Source organism: Macadamia integrifolia, chromosome 6, assembly GCF_013358625.1.
Source record: "Macadamia integrifolia cultivar HAES 741 chromosome 6, SCU_Mint_v3, whole genome shotgun sequence".
Taxonomy (NCBI): Eukaryota; Viridiplantae; Streptophyta; class Magnoliopsida; order Proteales; family Proteaceae; genus Macadamia; species Macadamia integrifolia.
This window is the reverse complement of record NC_056562.1, coordinates 19363333-19379782: the sequence shown is the minus strand read 5'-3', so window position 1 is coordinate 19379782 and position 16450 is coordinate 19363333. Positions and strand designations below refer to the sequence as shown.

The following is a 16450-nucleotide window of genomic DNA, read 5'->3' as shown; positions in this document are numbered from 1 at the left end:
CGGAAGACGTAGGATTAGAATCTTCTGCTCGAATATATAAGCTTTCTTTGATCCCAAAAAAAGCTTTTTTCAGATTTCACTTCAACCCTTGCATGTATGCCACGTGTCAGTAACAAAGCTCAAATGCCAGCTACACTGGAACCCCCATGTGGGATGTGGGTCCCAACAGGAGCTTCACTCGTAACTTTAAGATATGGTCAGGGAGTTAAAACTAAAAAACAAAAAGCTAATTTTGGGGCTTTGGGGTCTCTTTTGTGTAAAATCCAAACTTTTAAACAACTTTTAAAAAAAGTTTTAGTTCAAAATTTCGGACCATTTGCACTCTTACCTTACCTGGGTCCCACCTTCAAGGCCATATTCCATCCTCATCATTATTAATAATAATATCTTGGTCGTGCGATTGCTGCTGACATGGACTACCAGTTGGTCCCACTCTAACCCGGTCATAACTCACCTCGTGCGACCATACTAAGGTAGTAAAGGTCGTTGGGGTCGGTGCCCCATCTCTCTTTAAGTGGGCCCATTGTAATAAATATTTTTCTTAATCCTGAAACTACCCTTCATACGGTCACTCTAAGTTCTGCGCTCTTTCTGTCTTGGAGCTTCTCCTCGAATCATCTTTCTGCAGGTCGCTCTCTCTTTTTTACTTTTTCCTGCTTCGTTTCCTCGTTAATGGAGAAATCAGTGAAGCTTTATCGGTCGATTTTCAGAGCATCGAAAGCTAAAAGAAGGAAATTAACAGATTCGAGCTCAGAATCGCTTTAAACTTTTCTTTATTTCAGGTATTTTGACTTTCCTTGAGTTGTTTTAAAGGTTTCTTCATCTTGTCCTCCTTTCTGAATCCGTCCCTTTTTTTTTTCTAGGGTTTCTGCTTTCGTTGAAGCTCTGTTTTGACTCTAGTTTTAAAGTTTCAAGTCGAAAAGGATTCCGTTTTTGTATCCGTCTTCGTTTTGATTTTGATGGTAAATCTACATCTCCTTGCATCTAAAGTAGAAATTTACTCTGTTTGGACAGTAGAGATTAGTTTAGAAGTTTTGAATTGTGATTACTTGTTTTCACAAATTTTTGACAAATTTTGGTTTGAATTCGAAGGTTGTTTAATGGATGGCTCCGACTTCACCATAATAAAGATGCACAGAGCTTTGGATAGTGACTTTTCTCTGGTTTTTAGCAGTGGTCTTAAAGCCATGGCAGCCATAATTCAACTTCTTTCTGGTTATCTATGAGTGTACAGGGTTGTAGCATGCCTCACTGATTTAACCAGCTTGATTTAAATCTGTTCAGTTGGTTTTCAGTGTCTTTAAGTTTGAGAAATCGTACACAAGTCGAGTTTCAGACATATTTGCTTTGTTATTTTGAGAGAAATGGGAGAAACGAGTGGAGAGAACTGGAAAGATTATGTGAAAAAGATGCTCCCACCTGGAGCTACTCTGCCTGATGAAGCAGAGAATCCCGATTACTCCATTGCTATGGAATATGAAGGCCCACCCGTCTCCTATGAGGTTCCTAGAGTTGAACCCTTAGAAGTAACTTATCCCTCAATTTCCATAGCTTCGACGGCCGAATCTTTGTCTGATTCACAAAGAGTAGCAATCTATACAGTTCCCCCTGTAATTGAACCAATCCTTCTGCCTGTCTCTCGAATTGCTGGTGTTACAAGCTCTCCTGTTCAAAGCCCTAGGGTATCAGGTAGCTCGGAGTCTGTAGTATCTGTGTTGCAGAATCCTGAGTTCTCGTCAGCTTCCCCTTCGGCTTCTCCTGCTTCTGTTCATAGCCCTCCAAGTAATCCTCCAAAGCAAGTGGTAAATGAAGTTAAGAGAGTTCCAATGGTCACTTTCAATACTGTTGATAAATCTGAAAGGGAAGTGCTTGATGTGGAACAACCAGTCTTTCCTGAATATGTTGGGGTTTCCAAGAAGAAGGAGAAGAAGAAGAGGGTTTGTTTCAGGTGTGGAAAAGGGAAGTGGGAAAGTAAGGAGACTTGCTTGGTTTGTGATGCTAGGTATTGCAGTAATTGTGTTCTTAGAGCCATGGGATCGATGCCCGAAGGGCGTAAATGTGTCACTTGTATAGGTCAGCCGATTGATGAAACTAAGCGGCTGAAACTGGGAAAATGTTCGAGGGTTTTGTCGCGGTTGCTCAGTCCGCTGGAAGTAAAGCAAATTATTAAAGGAGAGAAAGAATGTCCTGCAAATCAGCTGAGACCAGAACAGCTGATAGTGAATGGAGTACCAATGAGACCAGAGGAAATGGCAGAATTGCTCTCATGCCCATTACCTCCGCGGAAGTTGAAGCCTGGAAGATATTGGTATGACAAGGAATCAGGTCTGTGGGGAAAGGTAAGTGTGTCCATAAGCCAGTGCATTTAGTTGAATTGTCTGTTGTTTTTGTCCTCTAAGAATTTTTGTGCGGTACACTGGAATTCTAAATTTCACACTGATTGATCTGACAGGAAGGAGAAAAGCCAGATAGAATCATTAGTTCGAACTTAAATTTCTCTGGGAAGCTGAAACCCAATGCGAGCAATGGGAACACTGAAGTTTTCATGAATGGCAGGGAAATTACAAAAATTGAATTGAGAATCTTGAAGGTAGATATTTGTTGTGACTTATTCTTCTTCTTTGCCATGCTTGTCTAATGAAAAGGGAGTCTTGGAATAGAATAGTAATGCATTTTTCTTCATGATCAACGTAGTAATATAAATGAAGAGAAAACCATGTTATGTAGGGTAAAAGACAAACTATTATAGGAATGAACTAAAAGATCTTGTTATAATCATGGTTTAAGATCTCGGCGAGATCTCGCTAATATCTCTCTTTTTCAAAAAGGCGAGATGAGATGTATGGCGAGTTATAATTGTACAAAAACTCGACCAAGATTTCGAGATCTCACCTCTATCTTGCCAAATCTCACCAAGATCTCACCTCTCTACTTTTTTTTTTTTTTGAAGAAAAAACACTAAGGAGCAAAGATTTTAGTGCTTTTGCTTGACGATCTCCATTCCTACACTCATTGAAGCTTTAAGAGTAGAGAATATTACCTCCTCATCCACATTTGGAGTTATTTTAATTTTCACTGTATGTGACTCATCAATAATCAATGCTAATTGTTAAACAATTAAGTAGTTGTCTATGATGTCTTTTAAATACTATGATTATGTTGTGTCATCTGTTGATTGTGGAATAGAGCATATTGGCCTAGGGCCCGAGGAGTCGGAGATTACTTACATAGGGTATGAAGTCAAAGTACCATTTTAGGTTTAATTTTTTAGAAAAATAATGTTTCCATTGTGTTTAGAAGGCCTAAAATAGGGTAAATACCAAGTTTCAGGGGGCTACAAAGATCATAAGGCCACCGAGACCAACCACCGATTCACTAGGAAAAAATACATGATCTCGGCGAGATCTCTCTAGATCTCTCTTTTTTGGATCAGCGAGATGGGGGTCGAGAGGAGATCTTAAAACTTGGTTATAATTAGTATATGAGTTTCAAAGAATCAAATCCTGCTTGTGCTTGATTCATGTATAGATTTGTGTCTCTTATAATTTCACTTGTATCATTTGAGTATCTTTTCCTGCTTCAAAAGTGAAAAAAAACTTAATTTGGAGGTATGTGGAAATAACTGGAGGTAACTGATTATCATTCTTCTATACAGTATCACTATCCTTCTTGTTTGTAAGACAGGGAACATCCAAAGAAATTAATCGGACAGAGCTAATTTATCAAAACCGGGACTATTTTCCGGCATTGAATTTATAATTAAAAAAAAAAATCCCTCATCTGCTTGCTTTTCCAAATAGAGAACCTTTTTTATTTGTTTTGTTTTCTTACAACTCTTTTTGGCGGGGTTCTCTAGTCAGTATGGAGCAATGGTCCCCCTGTAATTTGTTAATTTTCCTTCATCTTCTGGGTGGAATTAGTATAAATATGACTAGCTATAATAGCTTTTCACACACTTTCTTTATGTATTCATGTCTATATATGCTTTTTACATGTTTTCATTTTAAAAGAAGACTAATGAAGAATGTAATGTTTTCAGTTGGCAAAGGTGCAGTGTCCTCGTGATACACATTTCTGGGTCTACGATGATGGTCGCTATGAGGAGGAAGGTCAGAATAATATCAGGGGGAACATTTGGGAAAAGGTGTATATGAGAAAAACATTCAATGTTTCACCTTTTAAAATCAGCAATGTATGTTTGGAATCTCTGTTTAAAATGGTTTCAATTTAATCTTTGCTAGACAGGCATCGACACGGCTTGTCTGTTCCTTGTTCTCACTGCCTGTGCCCCATGGTCAACTACATGTATCAAGGGATGAAGTTAGCAACTACACCACAGTCCCAGGGTATCTAGAGCAGAAAAAAATTCAGAAGCTTCTCTTACTTGGACTTCAAGGATCTGGAACAAGCACCATTTTCAAGCAGGTATGACCATGGTTGGGATTGCCTTGGGATTGCCTTATAAGCGTATGGCTTCTCAAAGATTGCAGTTGATTCATACTACAGGTTTCCTCAAGTGGCACCTGGACTTTGGATATAAAAGATTGGAATCTCTCTGATTTTGTGGAGAATTATCATAGGACTTAATTGCTAACCTGTTAAAGTGATTCTTCGTGTCAGATGCTGTAGTCATTTCCTATACCTTGAGGCTTAGTGATTAACTAATTTCTTGCTTAAGTTAACTTTTATTATGTGTATATGTTCCTTTCCTGATTCAGGATTGCCTCTTGTAGATCCATGTTATAATCACATTCTTCTGTTTGTTTGTTTATCTTCTTGCGCCTTGAGGATTGAACATATCTTCAAATGATAAATTTTCGGAATTAAGGCTTGTTCTTGCGAAACTATGTCTCCCTTTTATTGACTTTTATTTTGCACAGAATGCCTCCTATTTTTGTGTGTAAAATTTATGTATTCAACATAGAAGTTTTGCTGTTTTTCCTTCCATTTTTTGTAAGGGTATATTTTAATGCTCACTATGTTTGACTAAACAGGCCTTGGTTATTCTTTATTTTTTTGTTTCTGGTTGGAACAGGCCAAGTTTTTGTATGGGAACAAGTTTACTCCTGAAGAACTGCAGGACATCAAGCTAATGATTCAAAGTAACTTGTACAAATATCTCAGCATTTTACTTGAAGGAAGGGAGCGCTTTGAAGAGGAGGCTTGTTCTAGAAATAAAGAACTAGGTTCACATGGTCAACAATCTTTGGGAGGTAATCCCAAGAGCTGAGGAATAATTTTTAATGCCCAAAAGCTGTGGAATTATTTTTCATCCAGCTACATATTCTTCACATATGATTATCATGTTTTGAAACAGTGTGAGATAGTGCAATGCCAATTTTACATGAAAAGTTTTTCCTAGGTCATACTGGGCCAGTGCCAGTTTGCTAGTTAGAACAACAACTCAGCCTGGTCCCAACTTAATGGGGTCGGCTACATGGATCTGACCAAAGACAACAAAAGGAAAGGTAGAAGTAAAAGGGGGAAGAACTCAAACACAACAAATAAATAAAATATCGGCTACATGGATTCTTACCCTTCAATAAGATCTATTCGAGGTCATACTTGGGACAAGACCTGGACTATTCATGCATTTCCTCACTAATTCTCCTATGGTCATTTTAGGCCTGTCCCTAGCTCTTTAACTCATTCAATTTGAATCAGCCCACTCCTCCTTATTGGCGCATTCCTAGGCCTCTGTTGCACATGGTCATACCACATCAAACGGCTTTGTTGAAGCTTATCATGATCCGGACAATGCTTAATCAGTTATAATATGATAATTCCTTACTTTATCCTCCTATTTTTTTCACACATGTATTTTAGTATTTTCATCTTTGCTACACATAGCTTATCGATATGACACTTCTTAACTGCCTAGTACTGTGCCCTGTTCATCATAGCCGGTCTAACAACTATCCTATAGAAGATTCCTTTTAAGGTTATACAACACCCTAGACGCACCTCTCAATTTCATCGATCCCACTTTAATTATCTGTGAAACATCCCTCTCTCTCTCTATATCACCTTCTTTATTTATGATTGACTCAGGTACTTAAAATGATCACTTTGTGGTACCTCTCTCTCCTCAATTATTACCCTCACATTATCCATCATAGTGTGACTAAAATTACACATCATATACTTCGTCTTCGTTCTTCTTAGTTTAAAACATCTCAACTCCAAGGTTGTTCTCCATAGTTTCAGTTTAGAGTTAATTACAACTTTTGTCTCATCCACCAAAACAATATCATCATAAAAAAACAATACCGCAAAACCTCATCTTGAATGTTCTTGGTCAAATCGTTCATGATAAGCGCAAATAAATAAGGGCTTAAAGCATATCTTTGATGCATAATGCATTCTTTGAATATATCTCTGACTTGTGGTGTCCTAATGCGTTCTTCCGGGCCACTCCTACTTGAAGTGTCTCTATCTAGTAGGTCAGAGAAGTACATTTCCTATTTCTTCATAAGGTCCTCGCCCCTTACTAAGTTACTAAGACTCTATCATCATCACTCTTAATACATCTCACATGGTCAAAATCTCTACTTCTGCTTTCTCTATATTAATTATATTAATTCCACCACCAAGTTTTCCTAGGGGTCTAACAAACACCCTTCACTTCCCAAAGACTTCATTAGCAACCTTCTTAATACATGTCATCATCTCATTTCACATCGTGTTGGTCTCTACCTCAAGGTCCCATTTTTCCTGTTTGACCACATTATTATCAATAAATGTACCTAGGATATCTCCTTTTAATCTCCACCACTTTATAATAGGGCAAAAGATTTCCTTGTCTTACGTTTCTATGTACTGAGGAACATGTCCGAATGTTTAACCCGGATTTTTTTTTGGTAAACAAATAATTCCCTAACTCAAATCCAAATACGAACAGAAATTTTATTTTGCCCCCTTTTTTTAACTGAATTTCTTACCGAATCCTCAAATTAACCAAATAATCTCCATCCGAATATTCCTGAATCCAAATTTGCTAACTATGCTTCTGAGTACCATAATTAAACTTCTAAGAATTTTCCAAAGCTGATATCCCCATGGATTTATCAGATTTGTATACTCGAACATGCCATTCAAGCATTAACTAACTACAATTTCTTTATTTCCAGTTTAAGATTGGAAGATACTGTTTGACACACTGAATTAAATCAAAAGATTAATTCCAAGTTCATTTCAGGTGAAGGAGAAGATCAATCCCATGAAACAAGTCAGTGTGTGTATTCCATCAATCCAAGGTTGAAGCATTTTTCAGATTGGCTTCTGGACATCATTGCCATGGGAGACGTGGATGCGTTTTTCCCTGCAGCAACACGTGAATATGCTCCACTGGTTGAAGAAGTGTGGAAGGATCCTGCAATACAAGAGACATATAAAAGAAAGAATGAGCTTCACTTTCTCCCAGATGTTGCTGAATACTTCTTAAGCCAGGTATCTTGTTTACTCTTTTGTAGTAGACTTGCCATCGTCTTTGTTGTTTATCTAGGTCCAGTCCATTAACCTTTTATTTATAGCACAGTGCTCTCTCTCTCTCTCTCTCTCTCTCTCTCTCTCTCTCTCGTGATCTTAGAGGTCAAATGGGTTAATGATATTTCATTATCATTATGGCAAAGCAGGTGGGTCCATGTTATAGAGGACCATGCACCCACTTCATTGGTCACATTTCAGCTCACACTGTAATCCAAAATAAATTTCTAAAGATATGGAATCCCAGTAGCGTTAACTAGTTTGAAACTTATGGACATTATCTAGATTCCTCTTTGCAATTCAGCTTATGTGTGAATTACTTTTAGTGGACATGGTTTACAGAGTTGCTCTTTGATTTCTTGTTTTCTCTCAGGCTGTTGAAGTGTCGAGCAATGAATATGAACCTTCTGAGAAAGATATATTGTATGCAGAAGGAGTTACCCAAGGCAATGGTTTGGCTTTCATTGAATTTTCCCTTGATGATCGCAGTCCAATGTCTGAAATCTATCCAGACAATCTGGAAGCTCAACCCCCGCCTCTTACCAAGTAATTATTTCTCTTCTATACTCAACAAGTTAATTTCCCCTTGGAAATAAAATAAGGGCAAATGGCATCCAAGGTACCTAACATTTCATGAAATCTTATCATGAAAAGATGTTAAGGTATCCAACATTTGAAATCTTATCATTTGGGTACCTCATGTTTCGTATATGGTGTTTGAGGTAACCTCACGTTTCATAAAAAGATGTTTGGGATTCCTCTTTTTTCTTAAATCCCAATTTGGCCCCTCCCCTACCCACTCCCTCCTCCCTGCTAACCCCCACCCCGCACCACTACCACCACCACCACAACGCACCCACCCCTCCCACCGTCCCTCCCTCTGCCGCTCTCTCTTCCCCCATCCTCCTCTATAACCCACCCCTGCCTAGTCCAGCCCTACAACCCCATCCAATCCACGCCCCATGGTTCACCCAGTCCTCACCTGTGGGAAACCCACCTCCCGCAAGCATGAAACCCAATCTCCTGTCCCCACAATGTCACACCTCCATCCAAACCCAACACTTGCACATCAAACCCCGCTCCCCTATAAACAACATGCAACCCCCCAGCCCCGAACCCCCGCCCCCACCCCTTCAAACAAAATGAAACCTAACTGCATCAGCTCTTTAATAGAAAGATGTGTAATGGTATAAAATCAAGAAATTACAACGAGAATTAGAATTAAGAGGTTTTCTCTGAAATTTATCAGACCTGATTTGACCTTCTCGACAGCTCCACCAGTTCTTTCTTCTTATACTTTCTTGACCCACTTTGAGTCGTCATCATTTTCTTGATTAATTTAATTTCTTGCCTTGGCTCTCAAATCTCAATCATCAACATATATAAGAAGAAGAAGATGATCTTAATGTTGGATATGAGATGAATGGATCGTTCAAGGATTATGGAGAGGAGTGTGAGGCAGAAGCAAATGGAAGCCACAGCCCATGTAGGTGTATCTTGCAGTTAGCATATAGCTGCTGAAGATGTTTCTGCTGCCATGATTTCTTCTTCAATTCTTGTTATTCACAGGATTTGCTGGTTAAGCTGCATCGTTGGACAGGGTGATTGAGCAGGAGGTGGGGTGGGTTTCCTGGGAAGCAGTGGTGGGGGGTTGGGGAAAGAACAGAGGGGGAGAGCTGGGTGATGTGGGGTCGCGGGAACTAGGGTTTAGGTGATGGAGGGGTGGGTAATGTGAAGATGCAGATCCCCCAAAAATGAAAAACGCAGAGAATGGCAGCTCGCGGGTGATAGGGGATGTGGTTTCAAGGAATCGGGGGTGATCGCTGAGATGAAGGGAGGGGATATTGGGGTGGAGAGTGTGGGGCTGGGTTTTGGGGAGGGCGAGAAAGCCAGGGTGCAGGATGGGGTTTGCTGGCCACAGTGGAGAGTTAGGGAAGGAACAGAGGTTGGCAGTGGGTGGAGGTGGTCTTGCGGAGAAGTGGGAAGGAACAGAGGTGGGTGGGTGGTGGTGGAAGTGATGGCAGCAGTGGTGGTGGCGGCAGCGGCGGTGCCAATGGTTGCAGTCGTGGTGGGGATCGAGGGTATAATTTTTTTGTAGAAGATTGGGGGTATAATTGGAAAATAAAAATGAGTACCCTAAATACAATTTCACAAACGTTGGGTACCCAATGTACAATTTCTCCAAGTGTTGGGATCCCCAAGCGTCATTACCCAAAAAACAAAGAGGAAACGTACAAATTGAAATCCTTATTAAGTTCATTCAATCATCCATATTGCAAAGCTGCTGATGAGCTGGGATTTCCAAATGTGTTGGGGCAATTGGTGTAGAGCAGGCTCCAGAACACATTCTGGGATAAACAAGGTGAAAAATGGAAGTGTTAGTCTTCATATGCCACTTCTTAAATATCCTGTTGTAAAACTGTAGGAAAAGCCACCTCCCTCACCCCTTTTTCTTTATTCACCAATTAAAATTGCACATCTCTTCATGTTCTTTTTTGTGTTATTTTTCCCTAGCCTCTCGTGACAGGTTTTCCTATTTTTTCAATTTTTGTCTTTTGACTCTATCCTCTGTTGTCCAGATACCAACTAATCAGGGTAAATGCCAAGGGGATGACCGAGGGATGCAAGTGGGTGGAAATGTTTGAGGATGTCCGAGCAGTGATCTTCTGTGTGGCTCTTAGTGACTATGATCAGATGTGGTATGCCCCTGAGAACAGTGGTAGTGGAACCCTGCTCCAGAACAAGATGATACAAAGCAAGGAGCTCTTTGAGACCATGGTCAAGCATCCATGCTTCAGGGACACCCCTTTTGTGTTGATATTTAACAAGTATGACCTCTTTGAGGAGAATATCAAGCAGGTGCCATTGAGTGCATGCGAGTGGTTCAATGACTTCTGCCCTGTGCGACCTCACAACAACAACCAAACATTGGCACACCAGGCTTATTACTATGTAGCAATGAAGTTCAAGGACCTATATATGTCACTCACAGATCGGAAGCTTTTTGTATGGCAGGCAAAAGCTAGGGACCGTGTAACTATTGACGAGGCATTCAAGTATGTAAGGGAGGTGCTGAAGTGGGACGAGGAGAAGGATGAGAATTATGGTGCAGCGGAGGACTCTTTCTACAGTACGGATTTGAGCTCGTCACCATTTATCAGGCAAGAATGAGGATTAGTGTTTTCAAGCTCTTGCATGTGGTATGTAACTAGGTTGTTGCAAGTGAGCTTGTTACCTTCCTCTAATAAAAAGGTGGGAGGTGTCTATAGGTCCAAAACTTTCTGCAACAGTGTTAAACCTTTTGGAGTCCCTCGTGCCTTTTATTGGTCGAGGGTTGATCTGTTTACCGTTACTGTTACTGTTAATTCCAAATTCAAATTCTCCTACTCATCTATCTGTTGAATTAGTACTCTCTTCAGATTGCCACCTAAATGAATAAGAAAGAGTGTATCCACTACCCAGTGTGTGAAGCTCTTGTAACTGTGGGGCTGGGGAGGATGATAATGTATACAGCCTTACCTCCTCGCTTTGCTGAGAGGTTGTTTTGATTTGAACCCAATGGAGCAACATTACTTTTACACCAAACGTCTGCCCTCTACCACCTAAATGAAGAAAGAAAGCAAATTGATGCTTGGCTCTCCTTGGAAAGGCATCCATCCAGCTAGGTGAAGGCTGAATTCATGGGTCTCTTTTGTGGCATGGAATATATGCCACCATCTTCCTATGTATGGTGACATGTGCAATAAGGAGCCTTGTTGGCGTTTTGAGTGGCTTAGGGATAAAAGTTTCTGGTTGATACCCAAGGGTAGGGGTGTCAATCGGTCGATCCAGTTCGGTGTCGGTTTGGGTTGATTTGGTTGCGGTGTGAGAAAGCTGAAACCAAAATCGAACCAATAAGGAAATTTTGGTTTCGGTTTATCTTCGGTTTTTTAAATCGATTTGTAACCGGATTGGTTTTGGTTTTTGGTCCAGTTTGGATTCGACTTTCCATACAAATGTATACAAAACTATGCAAATTTTGATTTTTTTAATGAATTTTGGAGTGTTTCGGTTTCTTATCGGTTTGGTTTCAATTTCGGTCCGGGTTTTGAGCTGGTTTCGGTTTGGTTTCGGGTTCATCCAGTTTTCGGTGCGGTTCGGTTTGGTTTTGGGGTTGCAATACTCCAAACCAAATCGAACCAGTAAGACTTTGGTTCAGTTTGGTCCGATCGATTTTACCGGTTCGGTTTAGGAGTTGACACCCCTACCCAAGGGACATAGTTAAGGTAGCTAATGAACAGGAAGCAGCTGGAAGTTCACAGGTTACACAGATGGCAGAATGTCTGGTTTGAGCTAGGTTTAACCCACACATGATCATGGTTCAAGTAAGCGCAATCGACAATGGGATCAGCCTTTACCCATTTGGATTCTCAGCCAGAAATGGTTGGAATCGGCCTGAACCTAAGAAAACCGGTACTAATCGGCGGGAAGCGGAATAAGAGTGAGGCTTCCTGAAACCATTCTCTCAAGCGTTTACCTGTTCTATGTAGTGTAAACGATACTCTGCTAGGCTCGCAGTAAGAAGGTATGCATTTGGTTACTAGAGTTCAAATGACATCTAGTTAGGTTCTATGACAAGAGTTCGTTTCTCTCTCTCTCTCTCTCTCTCTCTCTCTAACTTACAAGACAACCGAGGCAGAGACATCCATGAGTAATCAGGTGGAGTTGGGTACCTGGCCTGTGTTCTCCAAAATGATACCCCCAACCACATGGAAGATCTACATGGGGCTCTAGTGGGCATTATATAAATATATATATATATATATATATATTTTATGGATGGCAATGGACAGATCATATGTTCATGTAGCAGAATAGATGTTTTGTGAAATTTAGAAAAATAATAAAATTTAATTCTTATTATTATTTTTTGAACCGGGGAGCTAGCGCATAGTCCCTTTTCAAGTAAAGTAGTCTACAGTAGTCACCAGTTGTTTAAACATCAGAGAAGCATCAAATAAAAGAGAAAGAGCTGCCAATGGCCATCCATTGAAGTCCTCGGAATCTTAAGAGTTGCAGACAGTTTGTCCCTATCCATACACACCTTAATGATCTTACTTTTACTAAATCCCCAGCCAAACCATCATTATCCCTTGGAAGTTCTGCTTCTATTGCTGAGCTACAATGTCCATGACCTATTCTTGCTTGCCATTGTTCTTCTGCATCAAATGAGATCAGATCAGTATAACAATCCAACCAGCCATTTTGGACTTAAAATCACAGTTGCCATCATCCATAATGATCAGTATGTGTTCAATTGTGTTGAGCAGCACATAAAGTGTTGTAACTGTTGTAAATACAAGTTGGATTTGTTGCTACCTAGATAATCTATTGAATTTGTTTCAACCAAATGCTAATGCAATTTTGGTTAGAGTGGTTCAATTTTTGTTCAGCAAGGTGATTTTAAGTCCAGCTCTCTGGTGTTTGTAATGTGATGAGTTGGCTAGGTTTCCAATCAGATTCAACCAGCTGTAATGATCAAATAAAGTAAAGTGTTTTTGCTGAATCACCATGTGAAGGTCAGGTCAGCAAGTGGGTCAAGTTATATGGTTCAGGAACCTACTGCCCTAATCTGAAAGCTAAGTGTTTTGCCAGCTGAAAGCAATCTGTTTCCGTAAGATCAATTAAAGAATATCAGCTTATTCAGATTAATGTTTCAATATATTTACTTACTTTCTAAAAAACTTGTTTGACAATTTAATTTAGGGAGAAGGTTGGGTATGCTGCCAATATCAAGTATGCTAGTACCCATTGTGTCTCTCTCTCTCTTCCCTTTTTCTGAAATGACCCTCATATCCTTCCTGAATGATACCTTATCATGTGATCTTATTGGTGCTATCCGCTAACGTACTTGATATCGACAACATACCTATCCCTCTATTTATTTATATTTAGACTTAGTAGTCCAACAGTCCCTTAAAACGCAAAGCTCTTGAGGTATTATTTCAGCAAAGATGTTAACATGCAATTATGAGAGATAAAACAAGAGCCAGTTAGTGAGAACAGTCCAAGCGTGAGATGTATTTCAGATTTATTGGGACTATGGAATGCAGGTGATGTCTCTATTGTACTGTTCAGCAAGGACTCTTGTAGCTACAAATGAGTAATTTCATCATGGAAACTAAAAATGCGTAGCCTGTTTGAAAAAGAGAAAAGGGATGGAAGTGATTCGCTGCAACCCTTCTCTAAAAACTCACCGTGTTTACTTGATGAAAATCTGAAAAATGAGAATGTAACCCTAAAAAAGAAGCAAAAAGTAATGGAAAGACAAGAACAAGTAATGCACACAGATTTATGAGGTTCGGCAAGACTACCTACATCCTTGATGAAATGAGATTCTGTTTCACTATTAATAGATAATAGGGTTACAACGTTCTTACTTACAGAGAATGTAAACATCGATACAAATGTATAGCAAAAAACCCTAATATCAAAAAGTATAAAATTGCCCTCAAAAATTTGTAAGCGGGACCATCATTCCGTTGGGGGGCCTGTACTAGTACTCCCTCGATTATATAGCGATAGGATAAAAGACATCGTACCCCAACAGAAAGTTGTTGCCGCATCTCTTTTTTGTACTTCTCAATAGAGACTTAGAAGAAAGGGTGTGAGCTTTCAGTGAAAGTTGAATGGTTCTCATGCAACCCTAGTATGACCCAGTACAAGCGGTTGTGGGGTCAGTATGGGCCCGTGGAACTAGTCAGGCCGAAGGCCTGGATACCCGTCGTTAGCAAAAAAAAAAAAAAAGAAGAAAGAGTGAGAAATTGCTACTGTGAGTTTGTGAAGAAGATCAGACATTATTCTTGCAAGTCTGCTTTTTTGTTCTTGTGAATGATTTGATCATGAACTGAAGAAAGAGGTAGGAGATGGTGCTACTGTATTTGGTTGCAAAGTTTCTGGTCTAATATTACTACTGCTATACTTCTCTAAAAGCTCTATCTTCTCATGAAAGATAAGATCATTAAAATTACAGTGACTTGCATATCAGGTAAATGCTAGAAAATTTTAGGTGTAAATTGATTGGTGTTGGTACCGTTATGAAACTTGGACAACAAAGGTACTGTTTTGGTTTTCAAGTTATTGATCTGATAAATTGAATTGACTGATTGGCTAACAAACTTTGATGGCTAGAAGTGTTACTGATTTCCTTGTTTGAGTATGTTCCAAGTTGAAGGGAGGTTTCGGATTTGGTTTCTATGTTACTGATTGGTTATTTCATGTAACGAGACAAGTTTGCTCTACAGTTACTTCTTTGAGTTGACTGCATTTGTGGAGACTCGGATCAATTTGAGAGATTGATCAGTGGATTCTTAAGTGTTGGTGACTGACACACCTTGTTTGAGAATGTGTTTATTATTGATTCAAGAAAGAAGGAATTAGAGCGTCCTTTGTTATTATTATTTCTGATTTTTTATAAATCATTACGTACAAGAGATTGTCGGGGCTATGGATAGACTTGATGTACTAGGTTTTTACCATAAACCTATATTTTTCATTGGTTCATTGTAAACCTGGTTGCATGGGTGTGTGATGGGCATAGTTGGGGATTTACTTCAAACATGGTAGGTCTTGTGTTGAATTTTGTAAGGGGTCGATGCTTCCATGTGTAGTGGGTGTTACACAAATATAAGAGTTGGTGCTCTTGTGGCGTGGGTGTGATACAAACTTATATTAATTAGCATTATACATAGATCAGTTTGATTCGTAACTCAAGCAGTCATTTGCACAATGGATGTAGGCAAACTATTGAATCACGTATCTTTGTGTTGTGGTTTTTGTTTGGGTCTCAAATGTGTAGAAACGCAACCCTAAAACAATGTAGAAGATAATGGAAAAACAAGAACAAGCAATGCATACAGATTTACGAGATTTAGCAAGATTACCTACTTCCTCAGTGAGTGAGATCCTATTTCATTATCAATGGAGAATAGGGTTACAAAGTTCATCCTCACACCTCTCAGTATTGCTTGCATTATAGAGAAATAAACCCTCGCTACAAATATATAGTGAAAAATCCTAATAAAAAAAAATACAAACCGACTAGTGGGACCACCGTCCTGCCTGTCGAGGCTCCTGCACTAGTACTTCTTGGATTAAACTGTGATGGAATATAAGGCAACGTACACCAACAAAGTGTTGATTAATGAGAGTACACATGAGGCTATTGGTGTGGCCTTGTTTTTAAATATCACTAATTCACCCCCCTCCAGTGATACATTTGGTATAACTAGGGGTGTCAACTCCTAAACCGAACTGGTAAAATCGACCGGACCAAACCGATAACAACACGGACCAAACCGAACCGAAGCCTTATTGGTTCGGTTCGGTTTGGAGTATTGCAACCCCAAAACCAAACCTAACCGCACAGGAAAGCGGATGAACCTAAAACCAAACCGAAACTGGCTCAAAACCCGGACCGAAATTGAAACCAAACCGGTAAGAAACCGAAACACTCTAAAATTCATTAAAAAAATCAAAATTTGAATAGTTTTGTATACATTTGTATGGAAAGTCGAATCCAAACTGGACCAAAAACCAAAACCAACCCGGTTACAAATCGATTTAAGAAACCGAAGACAAAGCGAAACCAAACAGCACCGAAACCAAACCGAAACCGGAATTTCCTTATTGGTTCGGTTTCGGTTTCAGTTTCTCACACCGAAACCGACTCAACTCAGACCGAAACCGAGCTGGACCGACCGATTGACACCCCTAGGTAAAACAATGTTGAAATTGATGGTGATTTTCAACCATTTTTTGGAGATGTGTTGGGTGTAAATGACCCATGGCTTAGAGTTGTGGTCTGTCCATGTCAATCATGATCATAGCTAGTTAAAACAGGATCGGTAAAAAGACTTTGTTTAGGATAGCGTGTTTAAATCAGTTAAAAAAATAAATAAATGGGACGATAAAAAAAAAAAAAAAA

At 39.6% G+C, this 16450-nt stretch overlaps 1 protein-coding gene across 2 annotated transcripts; it reads left to right on the top strand.

Annotated features, from left to right (window-relative positions):
- Positions 1-568: 568 nt before the first annotated feature.
- LOC122081720 (extra-large guanine nucleotide-binding protein 3-like) lies at positions 569-10873 on the top strand. 2 transcript variants are annotated; one of them, XM_042648935.1, is made up of 10 exons: positions 569-782; positions 864-962; positions 1093-2339; positions 2453-2590; positions 4040-4144; positions 4246-4425; positions 5036-5213; positions 7199-7449; positions 7859-8031; positions 10065-10873. In XM_042648935.1, the coding sequence occupies exons 3-10, from the start codon at positions 1365-1367 to the stop codon at positions 10654-10656; spliced, it is 2592 nt and encodes an 863-aa protein (XP_042504869.1). In that variant the 5' UTR covers positions 569-782; positions 864-962; positions 1093-1364; the 3' UTR covers positions 10657-10873. The 2 variants fall into 2 exon arrangements, with proteins under 2 accessions (XP_042504869.1, XP_042504870.1); XM_042648936.1 differs by lacking the exon at positions 864-962.
- Positions 10874-16450: the final 5577 nt, after the last annotated feature.